Source organism: Macaca fascicularis, chromosome 15, assembly GCF_037993035.2.
Source record: "Macaca fascicularis isolate 582-1 chromosome 15, T2T-MFA8v1.1".
In the NCBI taxonomy this organism is placed as follows: Eukaryota; Metazoa; Chordata; class Mammalia; order Primates; family Cercopithecidae; genus Macaca; species Macaca fascicularis.
This window is the reverse complement of record NC_088389.1, coordinates 94265995-94279930: the sequence shown is the minus strand read 5'-3', so window position 1 is coordinate 94279930 and position 13936 is coordinate 94265995. Positions and strand designations below refer to the sequence as shown.

The 13936-nt window shown below is 42.9% G+C and overlaps 1 protein-coding gene across 8 annotated transcripts in view; it reads left to right on the top strand.

The window, feature by feature from the left end:
* The window catches only part of RCL1 (RNA terminal phosphate cyclase like 1), a 63026-nt gene that overhangs the window by 36491 nt on the left and 12599 nt on the right, over positions 1 to 13936 (top strand). For 3 of the 8 annotated variants that reach the window (XM_065530595.2, XM_005581793.5, XM_065530594.2), the window contains 3 exons: positions 309 to 433; positions 7372 to 7497; positions 10683 to 10839. In XM_065530595.2, the coding sequence (XP_065386667.1) occupies positions 324 to 433; positions 7372 to 7497; positions 10683 to 10839 (393 nt within the window). In that variant the 5' untranslated portion in view covers positions 309 to 323. Of the gene's footprint in view, positions 1 to 308; positions 1259 to 5945; positions 6038 to 6913; positions 7498 to 10682; positions 10840 to 13936 lie in introns of those variants that run through there. The other 5 variants (XM_074017541.1, XM_045373217.3, XM_045373218.3 and 2 more) reach the window with 5 other exon arrangements.

Genomic DNA, 13936 nt, shown 5'->3' with positions numbered 1-13936 from the left:
GAAATGGGCTCAGATGATGGACTAGGTCAGCTCCATATTTTAAGGATAAAGAAGTGACCTGTTCAGGGTTAAAGAGGTGAGTGGCACAGCCACTTGGGTAATGGACTTGGACTTTGACACACGCTGAGCGTGTACTCTCTAGGAGCCAACATAAGGTGCTGTTGGTCTTGAAGGGAATGACAGATTGAATATGGAAGAGCTATGCCTTGTAAGGAAGCATCTGCTGGTGTAAACCTTCCTGGGCAGGGTGTCAGGGTAATCCATTGCTTTGCTGCATCCTCGCCTCATCTTTCTCACTCTCTGTGTAGATTGTGCGACGGGGAATGCCTCCTGGAGGAGGAGGCGAAGTGGTTTTCTCATGTCCTGTAAGGAAGGTCTTGAAGCCCATTCAACTCACAGATCCAGGAAAAATCAAACGTATTAGAGGAATGGCGTATCCTTTCCATTTATTTGGATTTCTTTTTTTTTTTTCTTGCCTCACTAAGATAAGAATGACTAACAGCTTTACTTCTTCCCGACGTTATTTACATTTTAAACTACAACTTTGAAAAGTCTTAACAGTGAAATCATAATTGCTGGCTGAGTTAGGATGTTCTGTTATCTGCCTCACCATGACTAGATTGATTGAGTCATTCTTTTTTTTTTTTTTTAATTTTCCAGTTAACATTTAGGCTCTGATGTATGTGATCCTCTCTCAAGTGCTTTGGTTTGGGGACCATGAATATACTGCAGTTTCTCCCTCAGAAGAGGTCATCATTTGGTGAAGGAGCCAAATATGAAAACACACTGTTCTGATATAACATGCAAAATGATGTGTGCAGTGGGGTGGGGGCCTGGAGTAGACAGTGGTCAATTTTGTCTGGAGGACCTAGGGAGGCGGGAGTAATCATAATGAACAATACCTACTATTAAGTACTTACTCTGCGGTAGTCCCTTTGCATGCTTTTAAGCCTCAGATTGACTCTTGAGTTCACTTACATCCTTTTTTGCAGATGGGGAAACTGAGACTTCAAAAGCTTAAGGAATTTGTTAATAACATCACACTGCAGAGCTAGGATTTGAACCTTGTCTGTGTGACTCTGAAGTACAGGCATTTAATTTTTACTTTTTCCCATAGAAAGGAGCCTTGAAGAACAGAGGATTGCAAAGTAGAGTGAGAAAGGAGGAGTGCTTCAGGTAGAAAAATGGGCCTGAGCAGAGGTGGCAGCGCACAGTGGTTCTAGCGAATGGCAAGTAATGAAGTGTGACCGGATTTCAGGTTGGTCTATGGCATTTGATGGTAGGATGGGGCATGAAGACAGGCAGGAGCCAGTGAAGAGCTGAAGGTGGCTGGAATCAGATACTGTGCAGAATGCAAAGAAAGGATGGTGGAACCCTGTGAGGCCACCAAACCTTGAAAGCAAGAGTTAAGTAAGGAGGGAAGTAAGAGTGGGGAAGAGGATACACAAAACATAGCTTCCTGGAAGCTCAGGTCAGCACCTTAAAAGGCCCTGACGAGTTAGCATTGGGGTGGGGGAAAAGCTGAGGGACTCAGCAGCAGGCTGCCACTGATACCCTGGGGAAGAGTGCTGGATCTCGATCCTGAGGGGACTAATTCTGGGTTGTGGAGTGAAGGGGATGGAAACGGTGGCTTGTGGGGACCACTGTTTACAGAATCTTGACAGGAAAGAGAAGGAGAAGGAAGGATGAGGTGGTAACTTGATGAAGCGAGAGTGGGGGAGACTCCCTCCCTTTTACAAAAAGATTGGTAAGGATTTGAGTGTTTTTGTAGGTTGTTAATGCCAATGAAGCAAAGTAATGAGCTGATTAAAAGCCCGGGTGCTGGAGTCAGAAAGACGTGGGTGCTGATGCTGACTGTGCTACTCACCAATGGAAGCATTTTGGCCCTAAGCCTTGGTTGCCTATATATCTTGGTCCTGTTATAACTGCTGTGTGGGACTCTCATGAAGGTAAAGTGAGATTATAGTTGCACAGTAGCAGGCACTGGTGTGTAAGTAGCTTTGGGTAAATGGTTGCTACTCTTCTTTTTATTCTTACTTGAGAGGGGATGGATTCAAGGCCACAGGCATACGGTAAGGGTGGCTCCAGGTAGAGCTGTGTGGAGGTGAGTGGAAGGGGGTTGGGGTGAGTTTTTCAGTTGTTACTGAGTTAGGATGGGATTGAGGGTAAGGGGATGGGCAGGGTAGGATAAGAAAGTGTGACAAGGATGGTAAAGATGTGCCTTCACAGTGGGGCATCATAACTGAAGATAAGAAAAAGGCTGTAGAACAGCACGAAGGTCCTGGCCGAAGGTGAAATGTTAACATAGTGCCAGTTGCATGGCCATGTGGCTATGTCCAGTGGCAATTGGCAGCCTAGAGGGAGGAGTAGAGAACGTGGGAGGACCCATTTCATCCAAGGATGGATGCAGGTTGGCAAGGTGGGTGGGTCCTACAGGAGGACAGTTGGAGGGTGGGTGCTGGAGCATCGGGAAGTACATTCCTCACTGAGGATCGTCACAGGGGCTCACCAGCCTGGAGAAAGCAGGTCAAGGGACAAGAAACTTTTAACAGGTTTAAAGATCAGGTCTAGTGGAAATAGATACATGTACTGTGTAGGACAAGAGATTGTGTTTAGGGAGTTTTGTTTTGGGATTTCAGATATTGAAAGTAAAATTCTAGGTGCTGACAGGATCTGGGTGGGGACAGGTGTTGGAGGCCATAGAGCAAGATGGGCTGTGGGATGACTTTCCTGGCGGGGGTGTGACAAGGAGGGGTAGACCAGAAGGCCGGCTTCTCAGGGCTGGAGTGGATCCTTAAGGTCAGGTTTTGTATTTCTCAGGATGTTTGGGGATGGTCTTACTTGGAGGAAGAGAGGTGTAGTGTGGACTTTGTTGTCAGAGGCCTCAAATAGCTTGAACAGTAAGTGGTGAAGGGCAGGGAGTGGGGTGGGCTGCAGAGTCATGGGCAGAGAGTGCTAGTTAAGATAGAAGCTCAAACCTGGGGTCCTGCCTGACATTCTTTTTAAGGATTATCAAAAGCACAGGAATACATAATAACAAAGCCTTCCTGGATTATGGTCTGTTCTTTGCATGGTTGTCCCCTAGCCCATGTAAGTGTCAAGCCTTGTGTGTACCAGGAGAGAATGGGCAAAAGGAGAAATGTTCCTTTCCTAGGAGCCCCGAGGTTGATGTATAGTTAAATTGCCCAGGCAACTTTCTAAGGTGATGTTCAACTCTAATATCCAAATCAGAGGAGCTGGAATAAGGTTAATGAGGTTAGAAAGAAATGGAAATGCAGTGTAACTAGGGTGTGTTTTTAAAGTCAATGTGCCTTTTCTACTTGAATTCATTCTTATTAACAGATGCATTGTATTCCACCATTGATGCCCCACTGTGAAGGCACATCTTTACCATCCTTGTCACCCAAAATCAAACCCTGTTGATGGCCATTGAGTTGTTTTTTGCTTTTCACCATTGCCAAATACACTGCGGTTAATGGCTTTAACCGCAACATTTTTGGCAATGGTGAAAAAAAGTGCAATAAGTGTACAGGAATACACCTTCCAATACATTCCAATAAGTGTACAGGAATACACTTTCAGTACTATTTTGGGTTTGTCTAGGGGGTGGTTGTTTTTTTTCCTCCTTATTTGAGATGTGTTTCCTTAATGCTGTATTGGCGGCAGTGAACTTTGTTTGGAATCCAGTCTCTGTAGTCTGGAAATGTGATTTCTGGCAGTGTGCTCTGTTTTGACACAATCTTGTCATAACAACATGGGTTTCATCACAGTGGGGTCCCCCTTGTTCTCTCTGGGTGTACAGATGGCTCGTGTCCTTTGATGATGGTGCTGGGAAATGGGGAAGGGTTTTCCAGGGGAGAATATAAAAGTTAAAAGAGCTGCGGTGCCGGGCACCTTGGGTGTAACTTTGTTCCTCCCTGACTTCTCCCTCTAATGTTCTTGGAACCTTCCCTGTGTAGAACCTGAGCCAGGAAGATAATTGTGAGGTCCCAAGTTCTTTCCCTCCCTGGAGGCAGGGGATAGGACACAGAAATCATTCCCAGTATATCTCTGATTGGTAGAGGTTTCCTCCCAGCTCCCCAGGAGAGTTGACACAGTGCCCTTGCTCAGATCCCTGTCTGTAAACCAAATGTTTCAGCCACTGCTCTGCAGAGCTGCCCATTTCACAAACACCTCAAAGGAATGTTGATTTGAATGGAGATCACCCTCTTCTCCAGTTTTGGAGCCTGGGAAAAAAAGAGCTGCCTTTGGAAAAAGCTTGAGTTGGTTTTGTGGTTTTTTTCCTTGCAAGGCTTATTGACTACTGGACTAAGCTTGGAGGTTGTATTTCCCATAGGAGGGCTCAGATTGGGAGAATGAGGCTCACTCTCTTGTGTGCATTTGTGGTCTTAACTGAATTACTTCCAAAGTATATCTTTTCCCTCTTGCATTCTACAAGATGACCTACCAGCCAGGGCCCAGAGGGAGCCGGTGTTGGTTCCTGCCAGCAGCTGTGACTAGACAGTAGTTACCTTTTATTTAATGCCACCCACTCTGTTTCTCACCCTTGCCTTATGTGGGGCGTAAGAGAAAGGAGCATTCTGTTTCAGTTTTGCAGTGCTATCCTAGGAGCTCATGATTTGGTACATGAGAATTAAGTGAAAAAGCTGGCAGTAAAGGGGGTTAAGTTGGAATTTGTGGGATAATCTAGTTTCTTTTCCTTGACTGTAGGGAAGGTACTTTGAGAATCAAGCTGTCTTTCTTTATCTCCACCTACTGTAACACATACACATATCCCTCTTAGCTTTCTCTGACATGGAACATTGGGGAAGGGGAAGAGTGGGAGTCCTATATGGACTGTAGCTATGGACTTGTACATTGGTATTGGTTCTTAATATGGTTTTCATAAATGGGCTTTAGGAGGTTCATAAACCTGAAAATTTTTCTGCAAAATTGTAAGTATGTATGTTTCTCAGGAGAGGGTCCATAGCTTTCATCAGATTCCCAGAGAGTTCTCTGATTCCTGAAAGAATAACCTCTGCTTGGGATTTGAATCTTGGATGAGTAATAAGAAAAGCAATAGCTGACATTTGCTGGGCTCCTGCTACACACTAGGCATTAAGAGCTTTACATGCATTTTATTTCATTTGCGCCTCCAAACTCTGTAAGGAATGTGTTATGATTATCTTTCTTTTACTGATTAGGAAATGACGTCAGAGAAGTTAGCACAATTAACCTGGAATGATGCAGGTTGCTGGAGCTGGGACTTGAACAGAGATAATCTCATTCTAGAACTTGGGGGCTCTTAGCCATTCTTTAGTAGGACATGCATACCAAGCCAATGGTTCTAAGCAACTCGATGTATCTGGCTTTAAAGTTCCTTTGCCTTCTTCATTTCACTGCCTGAGTTCTAATACAGGGTTCTGTTGGCCCTGAATTTGTACTGTGCGGTACCCTTCGTGTTTCCATATTGGGATGGATGAGAGGAGGAAGATGCTTTTTGGGAGTCAGATCTGTTTAATTTTGAGCAAGTGTCTTAGTTTTTTGTCTTAGTTGTCTTTAATGTTAAGTCCTAGAACTCAGAACCATGGCTCTCAACACAGGGTTACTGTGAGCATAAAGTAAGGTGATAATATATGTGAAAGAACTTTGGGAGCCATGAGCTCTGTGGGATTATGTGTTAGGATGGTGACATCTCTTGTGCTTTCCTGGGGAGAGTAGGCAGCCTCAGACTTCGGAAGGACAGCACCCACTTGGTCCAAAGGGTATGAGACCTAGGACTGTTTGTCTAAGCCGTCTGTGGTCAAAAGTACATTCTGGACTGAAGAGATGGTGATGTAACTGGGCTGTGTGTGTATTGAAAAATCCCTCTTTGCTCTTTCCTCATTTCAGGTTTGTCCTTTGAGTCAAGTTAAATATTTATTGAGCATTTCTGAGTACAAAAGTAGTGTATTAGAGAGTTGGGAGGGATTACAGAAGTAAAGCCCTTGCCCTTATAGAGTGTGTGGTCTTGTTGAAGATCAAGAACAAAATGTGTGTATGTGAAGAGAGATATATGGTAAGTTCAAGTGGAGCCAACACTTGGGTGCTGGCTGGAGGGTTTCAGGAGAGAGTTTGGGACCTCAGGGCTGGGAGAATGGGGCAGAGCAGCTCAGGTTGAGGAATTTGGGCAATATGGATGGGTTGATGGTGCAGAGCTGAAGATGGACACACTGAGCAGGCTGGGGGTTCTAACAACAAGATATGGGAGGATCAGGAGCCACCGAGAGACTGTCACCAGCATGACGAAGATTGGTCTTTTAGTATGATGTTCAGGATGGGTCAAAAAGGGAGCTAGATGCCAGATCAGGTCATGTATCATCTCTGAGCACTTTGTTTCTGCAGTTCAAATGAAAATTAAATATGTTATTGACAGCAGTTCTTGAACACTCACTGGGCTGGAATGGGCAGATCACATACCTCGTTTTACCTGTTGAACTTGTCACGTGGGGTTTGTATCAGGATAGTGGGAAGGTCACATGTTATTTCTCCATTTTTTTAGTTCCAAATATATAGACATCTCTTGACCATATTGCACATTGAAGTGTTCAATACACACTTATTTTTTCTTTGACATGTGTGGTTGGGGAAAGCCAGCTTCTGTTATAAGTCTAGTTTTAGGCAATAATTTCCATTTCCTCAAGCACTAGTCTTTTCACTTGAGTTACTGATATCTTCCTCCTTTCTTTTCTGGGGTGCCCTGTTGTAGGAGTGCTAATTATTAACATTTTAACTATAAGGTAGCAGGTGTGAGGAGGCTGTGTTATCCACAAGTGGAGTAATTAATTCTTAAATAGTAGAAAATAGGCCCTGTAAGTTAGAAAAACCTTTTTATATATTTATACATAGCAGCAACCATGTTCTTTCACTGAACTTTTTCTGCTTCTCCCGTCAGCATACCAGGAGGCGGATTGGGATCGCCCAGGTCCTGTGTGGTGTAGAGACTCATTGGCTACAGCAGTGGGAATGGACAGAGAATAGAAAGTGTTCTTAGGTGTTGTACTTCAAAGGGAGCCTGGATCATGACCCGCAGAGAGGCAGGTGTCTTTATGCCTTCCAAAATTGACTTGAACCATTTCTAGGGGAAGCATGTCTGTCGGAAGTGAGGGGTGGGGTTGAGGACCTCCAGCTTTATACTTTCCACTCTCTTTATTGTTTAGATGTTTTCGCCATGACCTTTTATAATAATGAAAAAAATTAATTACGGTACTAATTCAGTAAATACAGTTGGAAAACAATAGATTTGGAAGTCCTAGTTTGTTACTACAGTTCCACGAATACTTGCCAGCTTTGTAAGTGATTTTTTCTGTTCTGGAGTTCAAGCAGAATGACATCCTTAACTCCAGGCTGCAGGTACTCTGTACGTGTGTCACCTCAGATGGCGAACCGGATTGTGGATTCTGCAAGGAGCATCCTCAACAAATTCATACCTGATATCTATATTTACACAGATCACATGAAAGGAGTCAACTCTGGGAAGTAAGTATCTGTGTTTTTGAAGTCTGTTTCTGCAGCTTTTTCACATGCCTGTTCTAGTTGAAGTTAAAACTGCCAGCTCTGAGGTTGCGCAGCCAGAGGAAGAACAATTTCAGAATTAATTTCCTTCTGACTTCTTGCTATTGTCACCAACAGGCATTTCTTGAGTGCCTGTCACATGGAAAGCATCCCAGTGACTACAGCTGGAAGCTGAGGGTCTCGTTCCTAGCCTTGGGGAATTAAAACCTTTATCTATTAACACACAATGCTTTAAGCTTTAAATTCCATCTTCCCTCTGTTCCAACAAAAAAATTAAAGCGAACAGGTTCTTCCACCCTGAGTAAGTAACAGTATAGGGTTAAAATCTTTTGTTATCTAAGTGTAAGTCGACATCTCTCTTCATCAGTGTAAACAACATATTTACATCCCGAGAAAGTTGCTATTGCAGATTTGAATTTGGTTTAGTGAAAACCTTCGCTTTGCTAAAAAATAAAAATTTTAAAAATTAGAAAAACATCCTAAATACGGAAAATAAGTTCTTAAAAAATGATGCTCTATGTAATGAAGATGGCTGTTTTAGGCTTTGCTTGTGTATTTAGCAACTAGGAAGTTAGAGAAGCAATTAAAGCCACTTTCTTGAATTAGGAAAATGTTAAACTTACAGAAAAGATCAAAGAATAGTACAGTGAACACTGAGATATACTTCTGCTGCCTATAGTTAACAGTAAATATTTTGCCAAATTTGCTTTACTTGTTTGTGGGTTTTGTTTGTTTTTGTTTTTTACTGAATCATTTCAGTGTGAATGATGGCATAATTTCACTTCAAATCTGAGGCTTACAGGTTGTGTCTCTTAAAAATAAGAATATTAGAGTCTGGGGTTAACTGTTGTAGGTTAAGAAGTCAACTTCTTCTTAAGTGATACCACAGCTGATTCTTTTCCACAGCTGTTTCACCTGTGGTTTCTTTTAATTTCAGCAAAAAGAGGAAAAGAGAGTAAAGGAGGGGGGTGAGTGTTTTATACAATCTTTGACCTTTATAAGGCCCAATGGAAAGATGAAGGTGGTTTTAGAAATACAGTGGAGGCTCATAGTCCAAAGCAACAAAGCTGGTGGCATCAGATGCTGGGATTGGGAAAGGATTTGTGGGCAAAGCTGGCCTTTCTGGCTTGGAAAAGTCAATGATGTTCCTAAACCTTTGGTTTATATTCTAGTAACAACAGTATTTTCCTCATTTATACATTGAGGATGATGATGCCTATGTTTTGAGATTATTGTAAAGATCACATATATAAGCCGTTACTACCTTGCTTGCCACATAATAGGTCCTACAGAAATGGTAGCTCCTGATGCTGTTCTTTCCTTTACTCTCCCTTGTTGGCCACAGGTCTGGAATTATGTGTCAGCTATTTTCTGGAGAAAGGGGGTTTTCGAGGGATGGGGGAGGACAGATAGCAGCAGAAGCTGTCTAAGTGGCTTCATCTCGATAGTCCCTTCTCTGCTTTGCCTCTCGCTTTATCAGAAAGTGTCCTGGAATGAAGCAGAGCAGGCCTGACGGCCATCCTGCCACCAGCTTATAGTGTGGCTTTTTGTAATACCACTGACTCAGCTGACCCTAGAGTGTGGTCAAGTCCATACTTACTAATGGTGAGTAGAAACCTTACACGTAGATCAAGACACGGACATGATGTAGACTGTGGGTCATCAACTCCAAGCCCCATTTTAAAAATTACATGTAAAACCAATGTGGGATTTAAATTTGTGTTTGTTTGTTTTTTTTAATCTCCAGTTACAGATGACTAATAGTGCTCTTCCTTCTCTGTTATTAAAATAATAAAGTCATGGATGGGTATTTCTCTCTTCTGATTCAGTGAAGTATCCAGCAAGTTAGGCTTGTTCAGATGTAAGAGTTTCTGTTGTGGCCATGGCCTAGAACCTTAGCAGACAGCAGTTCTTGGTGGCCTGTGTCAGCGCTTTGGCCAGAATGCACATCAGTCCAGTGTGGTCCCATTTTAACTCTCACAGTAATTATTTTTTTTCTTAATTGGATCCTTTACCAAGGAAAGCTGTGGAGGCTGGCCTTTACAAACTATACCAGTGCAGATCTCTCATGAGGTCACCTGATGACCAGCAGCTTGGTCAGCCTAACTTGAAATAGGCCTGATAACATGTATTTCCCACAAGTTGGGAAGAAAAGTTAGAGTAATTTACGTAGAACCTAGTATATGTTCTTTGTCTTTTCTGAAGTTACTTAAATTGTGTTAAATGGAATAATCCTGATTAAATATAAAGTTTATTGTAATGACAAATGCACCTCAGAAAACTCACAGAGATGGAAGTTCTTGGGAAATGCAGGTAAATGGGGTAAAGCAGCAGTGGCAGCTTGTCTTCTTGCTTTCTCTCCCCTTCATCTTCTACTCTTCACTTTTGCCTGCCACTGCCTAGAGCCACTGCTGGACACCCTCTCACTCCTGCTGGTCCAGTGACTCAAAGGCAGCTTGGGATTATGCTAAAATTTTCTAGGTGTCCCATGATGATAGGTGGATAGCACAGTGTTAGATTGTTAAACATAACTCAGAGTGCCTCCCAGAACGTTTGACGAAAGGGTAACTCACTGCACCCCCTTCCCTTGGCAGGTGTTGTTAACCTTCACCTGCATAGACAAGCAATTTTTTTTTTCCTTAAGAATATAAGGACTGACTAATATAGTTCTTCCATATGTGGTGAGCTCATATAGTGCATTTGAAGCATCATTAATTTTATACATAGTTTTACTGAAACAAGTATTTACTGAAACAAGTATTCTCCTGCCGGACACATAGAAAGTACTGTGTGAACGTGTGTTGAGTTGTGTTAAAGGGGGCAGGTCTGTGTTGTGTTTGCATATGGATTGTACTGCTGGGAAGGCCGCCACACCTTTCCTGATGATGTGTCTGCTTAACAGGCATTGGGAAAGTAGAATTGAGCTGTCAAATCTTAAAATTTTGTGGGGAGATGCTTATTTTTGGACTGATTTTCTTTTCTGGTCAGCTAGTAAACAAGTAGCAACTCTATGAGGTTAATGCAGCCAGAAAGAAGCCTTTGAACACAGTGCCGTCCAAAAAAAAAGTTTGTCTTCTCTTTCTGTTTGCCGGTGAGTGGAAACCTCACTTGGTTAACCCTACTCAGTGTTTGTGCCTTTGTATCCGCAGGTCTCCAGGCTTTGGGTTGTCACTGGTTGCTGAGACCACCAGTGGCACCTTCCTCAGTGCCGAACTGGCCTCCAACCCCCAGGGCCAGGGAGCAGCAGTACTTCCAGAGGACCTTGGCAGGAACTGTGCCTGGCTGCTGCTGGAGGAAATCTATAGGGTATGTCCACAGCTTCCTCTGATAGAGGAGTGACCAGGAAGCAGTTTGTTTTCTCATTCTCATCCCTTGGCAGATTTCATCCTCTTCCAAGGGCTCAAGCCAAGGAGGTAACCTGTTCCTATGCATTAAGCAGTTCAGCATTAACTAGTTTAATTGATTAGTTGAACTAGTCAGTGAATAGAGATCTAGCCCCACTGGGTTGAGACATAGGGCAGGTAAGTTTTAACAGTGAGCCAAGGAAAGAACTGGAACAGTCATAAAGGAAAGGAAAGGTTAAAAAAATGAAGCAGGTAAGGTAAGGTGGTGGCTGACACACTGCCCTAACCAAAGAGAGTACCATCCCGGCACCCCCCAATTGCTGCCATGTAGGAAGGTAGACTCATTCTTTTTAGATCTTTCAAGAGAAGCTAGAAATCTGGATTTGTATGTGACAGCTGATTCATATATAAAACAATGGCAACAGGCTAGATTTTGCAGTGCATTGTAGAGCACAGAATCTCAGTTAACAGATGAGTATCAAAAAAAAAAGAAGAAAAAAATTTTTTTAAAAAAGCACAGAATAACTAGGGAAGGCAGGCCTGCGGAACAGCATGGCAGAAGCTTTGGAAAACCTGAGAACATGGAACAGAAAAGGGGTGAACTGATGTTGAAGACAGACTCAACCGGTTATCATTTTGCTTCTGCAACTCTGCTGGTGGGACACAGCTCAGACCAATCTGCCCTCTCAGTTGCCACAGTCTTTCTCTGTTGATCCTTTCACGCAGCGGGCACATATGCGCACACTTCTACTGTTTCCTCAAAATAGGTGAGGTGACAAAGTAAGAGAGAAATTAGGAGGAAAGATGATGGCAGAAAGAGTAAGATACAGTTGTCTAAAAAATATATTCCCCAAGGTCCCTTATACTTGGTTAGAAGAGGATCACAAATCTGGGTCCAAGATTTCTGTTAGTCTGCACTGTCTTTTGCCTTGGTCCCATATCAAGAAGGTGAAACCTTTTCTCTGACACGCAGAGTCCAGGAAAACAGATCCTGGACTGTCAGAAAGGCTCTGAGGGGTGGTCATTTCTCTGCTCTGTGTGTTAGGTCCCAGATTCTTGAACTGAGCATCGGCAGGAACTATACTCTAGGTGATTTGCTGTTGTATGGTGTATAATGTTTGTAAATCATCTTTTTCCCCTAAGGAGCTGAAGAGACTTCTGTCTTTGTATTTCTTCTCAGTTGTCAGGCATCTCTCTGGTCTCCAAGTGAGTTTTCCCGTTTAAGGTAGCAAAAATCACATCTGAGCCAAGTGAAATAAAATCAGTAAAACAGGTAAAGTGGCAATTTAGTTTTTCTTTTAATTCTTCCTTTTGCCACTGGTTCAGTTTATTAATCAGGGTGGTAGAGTAAAGCCTGAATATCCGTAGGTATTGATCCTCAGACCGGCCTCACGGTGGAAAACAGCTTATATTTATAGTCTACTCCCTTGATCCAAGTCAGTGTTCTTGAAAACGTCTCGTTGGTCCAAGATGGAACATGTGAGAATGAGCTGTTTCAGAATTAATTAAAATGTCCAGGTCCTAAATGGCTCTATTTAATGACCATCTAATTAAAAATGGAAGACAGTGGGCCTATGGTTTTATTTTCAGGAGAGTAGCTCCAGCCCCTCTACTCGGCATTCGCCTGGGAAATAGTGGAAGAAGGAGATGAAATCTTCCTGAAGGCGGAGGTATTATTTGACTAGTCTTGCGCAGTCACGATCTGGCCTCAGATTTTTTCGTGCTAAATCAGTTTAATTTTTTTATACTAAAACTTAATAATTTTGTGAAAGATGGATAGTAACTAAAAGTTTGGGGTAGATGATCAAGAGGTTGCCCTGCCAGTTACTTAAGTTTGTGATCTACTTATTTGTAGCGGGGGACGGGAAACAGTGCGTGTGATGTGTCTCCGTGGGTCCCTTGTTGTACAGGATTTCTTTTCCTGGTCCTGTAGTGTCTGGCGGTGGCTGGTCCTGTAGTGGCCCTCTCTCTAACTATGGGGACACTTCCATCTCTTTCTAATAGACCTTAGGAGAATTAGAAGCATCACGTTATACAATAGTCCAGTGGGAGCCATGGGCATAGCTAGAGTGTGAGGTTTATATCCTTATAAATAGGTTATAAGCCTCAGGGTGAAAGCACAGCCTACTAGTCGACAAGAGGAAAAACATACAGTTTAAATTAGGTTCTTTAATATTTTTCTTTTTCTTCTTCTTTGCTTTTTTTTTTTTTTTTGAGACAGAGTCTCACTCTGTTTCCCAGGCTAGTGCAGTGACGCAATCTTGGCTCACTGCAGCCTCTGCCTCCCAGGTTCAAGTGATCCTCCTGCCTTAGCCTCCCACGTAGCTGGAGGCATACGCCAGCATGCCTGGCTAATTTTGTATATTTAGTAGAGACAGGGTTTCTCCATGTTGGTCAGGCTGGTCTTAAACTCCTTACCTCAGGTGTTCCACCCGCCTCGGCCTCCCAAAGTACTGGGATTACAGACGTGAGCCACTGTGCCTGGCAATTTTTTTTTTTCTTTAGTTGAGATCTACTTTCAGTCTTCCATTGTGCCTGGACCAAGTTTCATTTTCTTTTAGTTATTCAGAAAACTTCCTTTGTGTGTCTGTGATCTTTAATTATTAAAAGGATGAAAATACTTCGTGTTTTTCTGATTAATTTTCTGTAGAGTTGTGATGTGACATGGATTGAATGAGTGGTAAAAAATCCATACCTTTTGAAGGCGCTGTTTATCAAGTTTTAAGCCTCTGATCTAATCCCTCCTATTCCATTTATGCCTCATCGGTTACCAAGCCTTCTTGATTCTGTCCCAGGCTTTCTGGAACTGCCTTTTTGTTCCTCTGCTCTAATCACTGCCTGCCTCCCTGCTCCACCCCACAACTGGATTATGGCTACTGGCTCTCTGCACTTCCAGCGGAGAAGTTCTTTCCAAATCCTAACATCCTTTTCAGTCTAAATCTTCCCCTAAAATCCTGATCTGATCTCTTCGCTCGTGTGCACAGAGACCTTCACTGGCTTCTCACTTTCCTGGAACAAAGTCAGAATTCTCGACCCATTTCAGAAAGCACTGCCTTAGT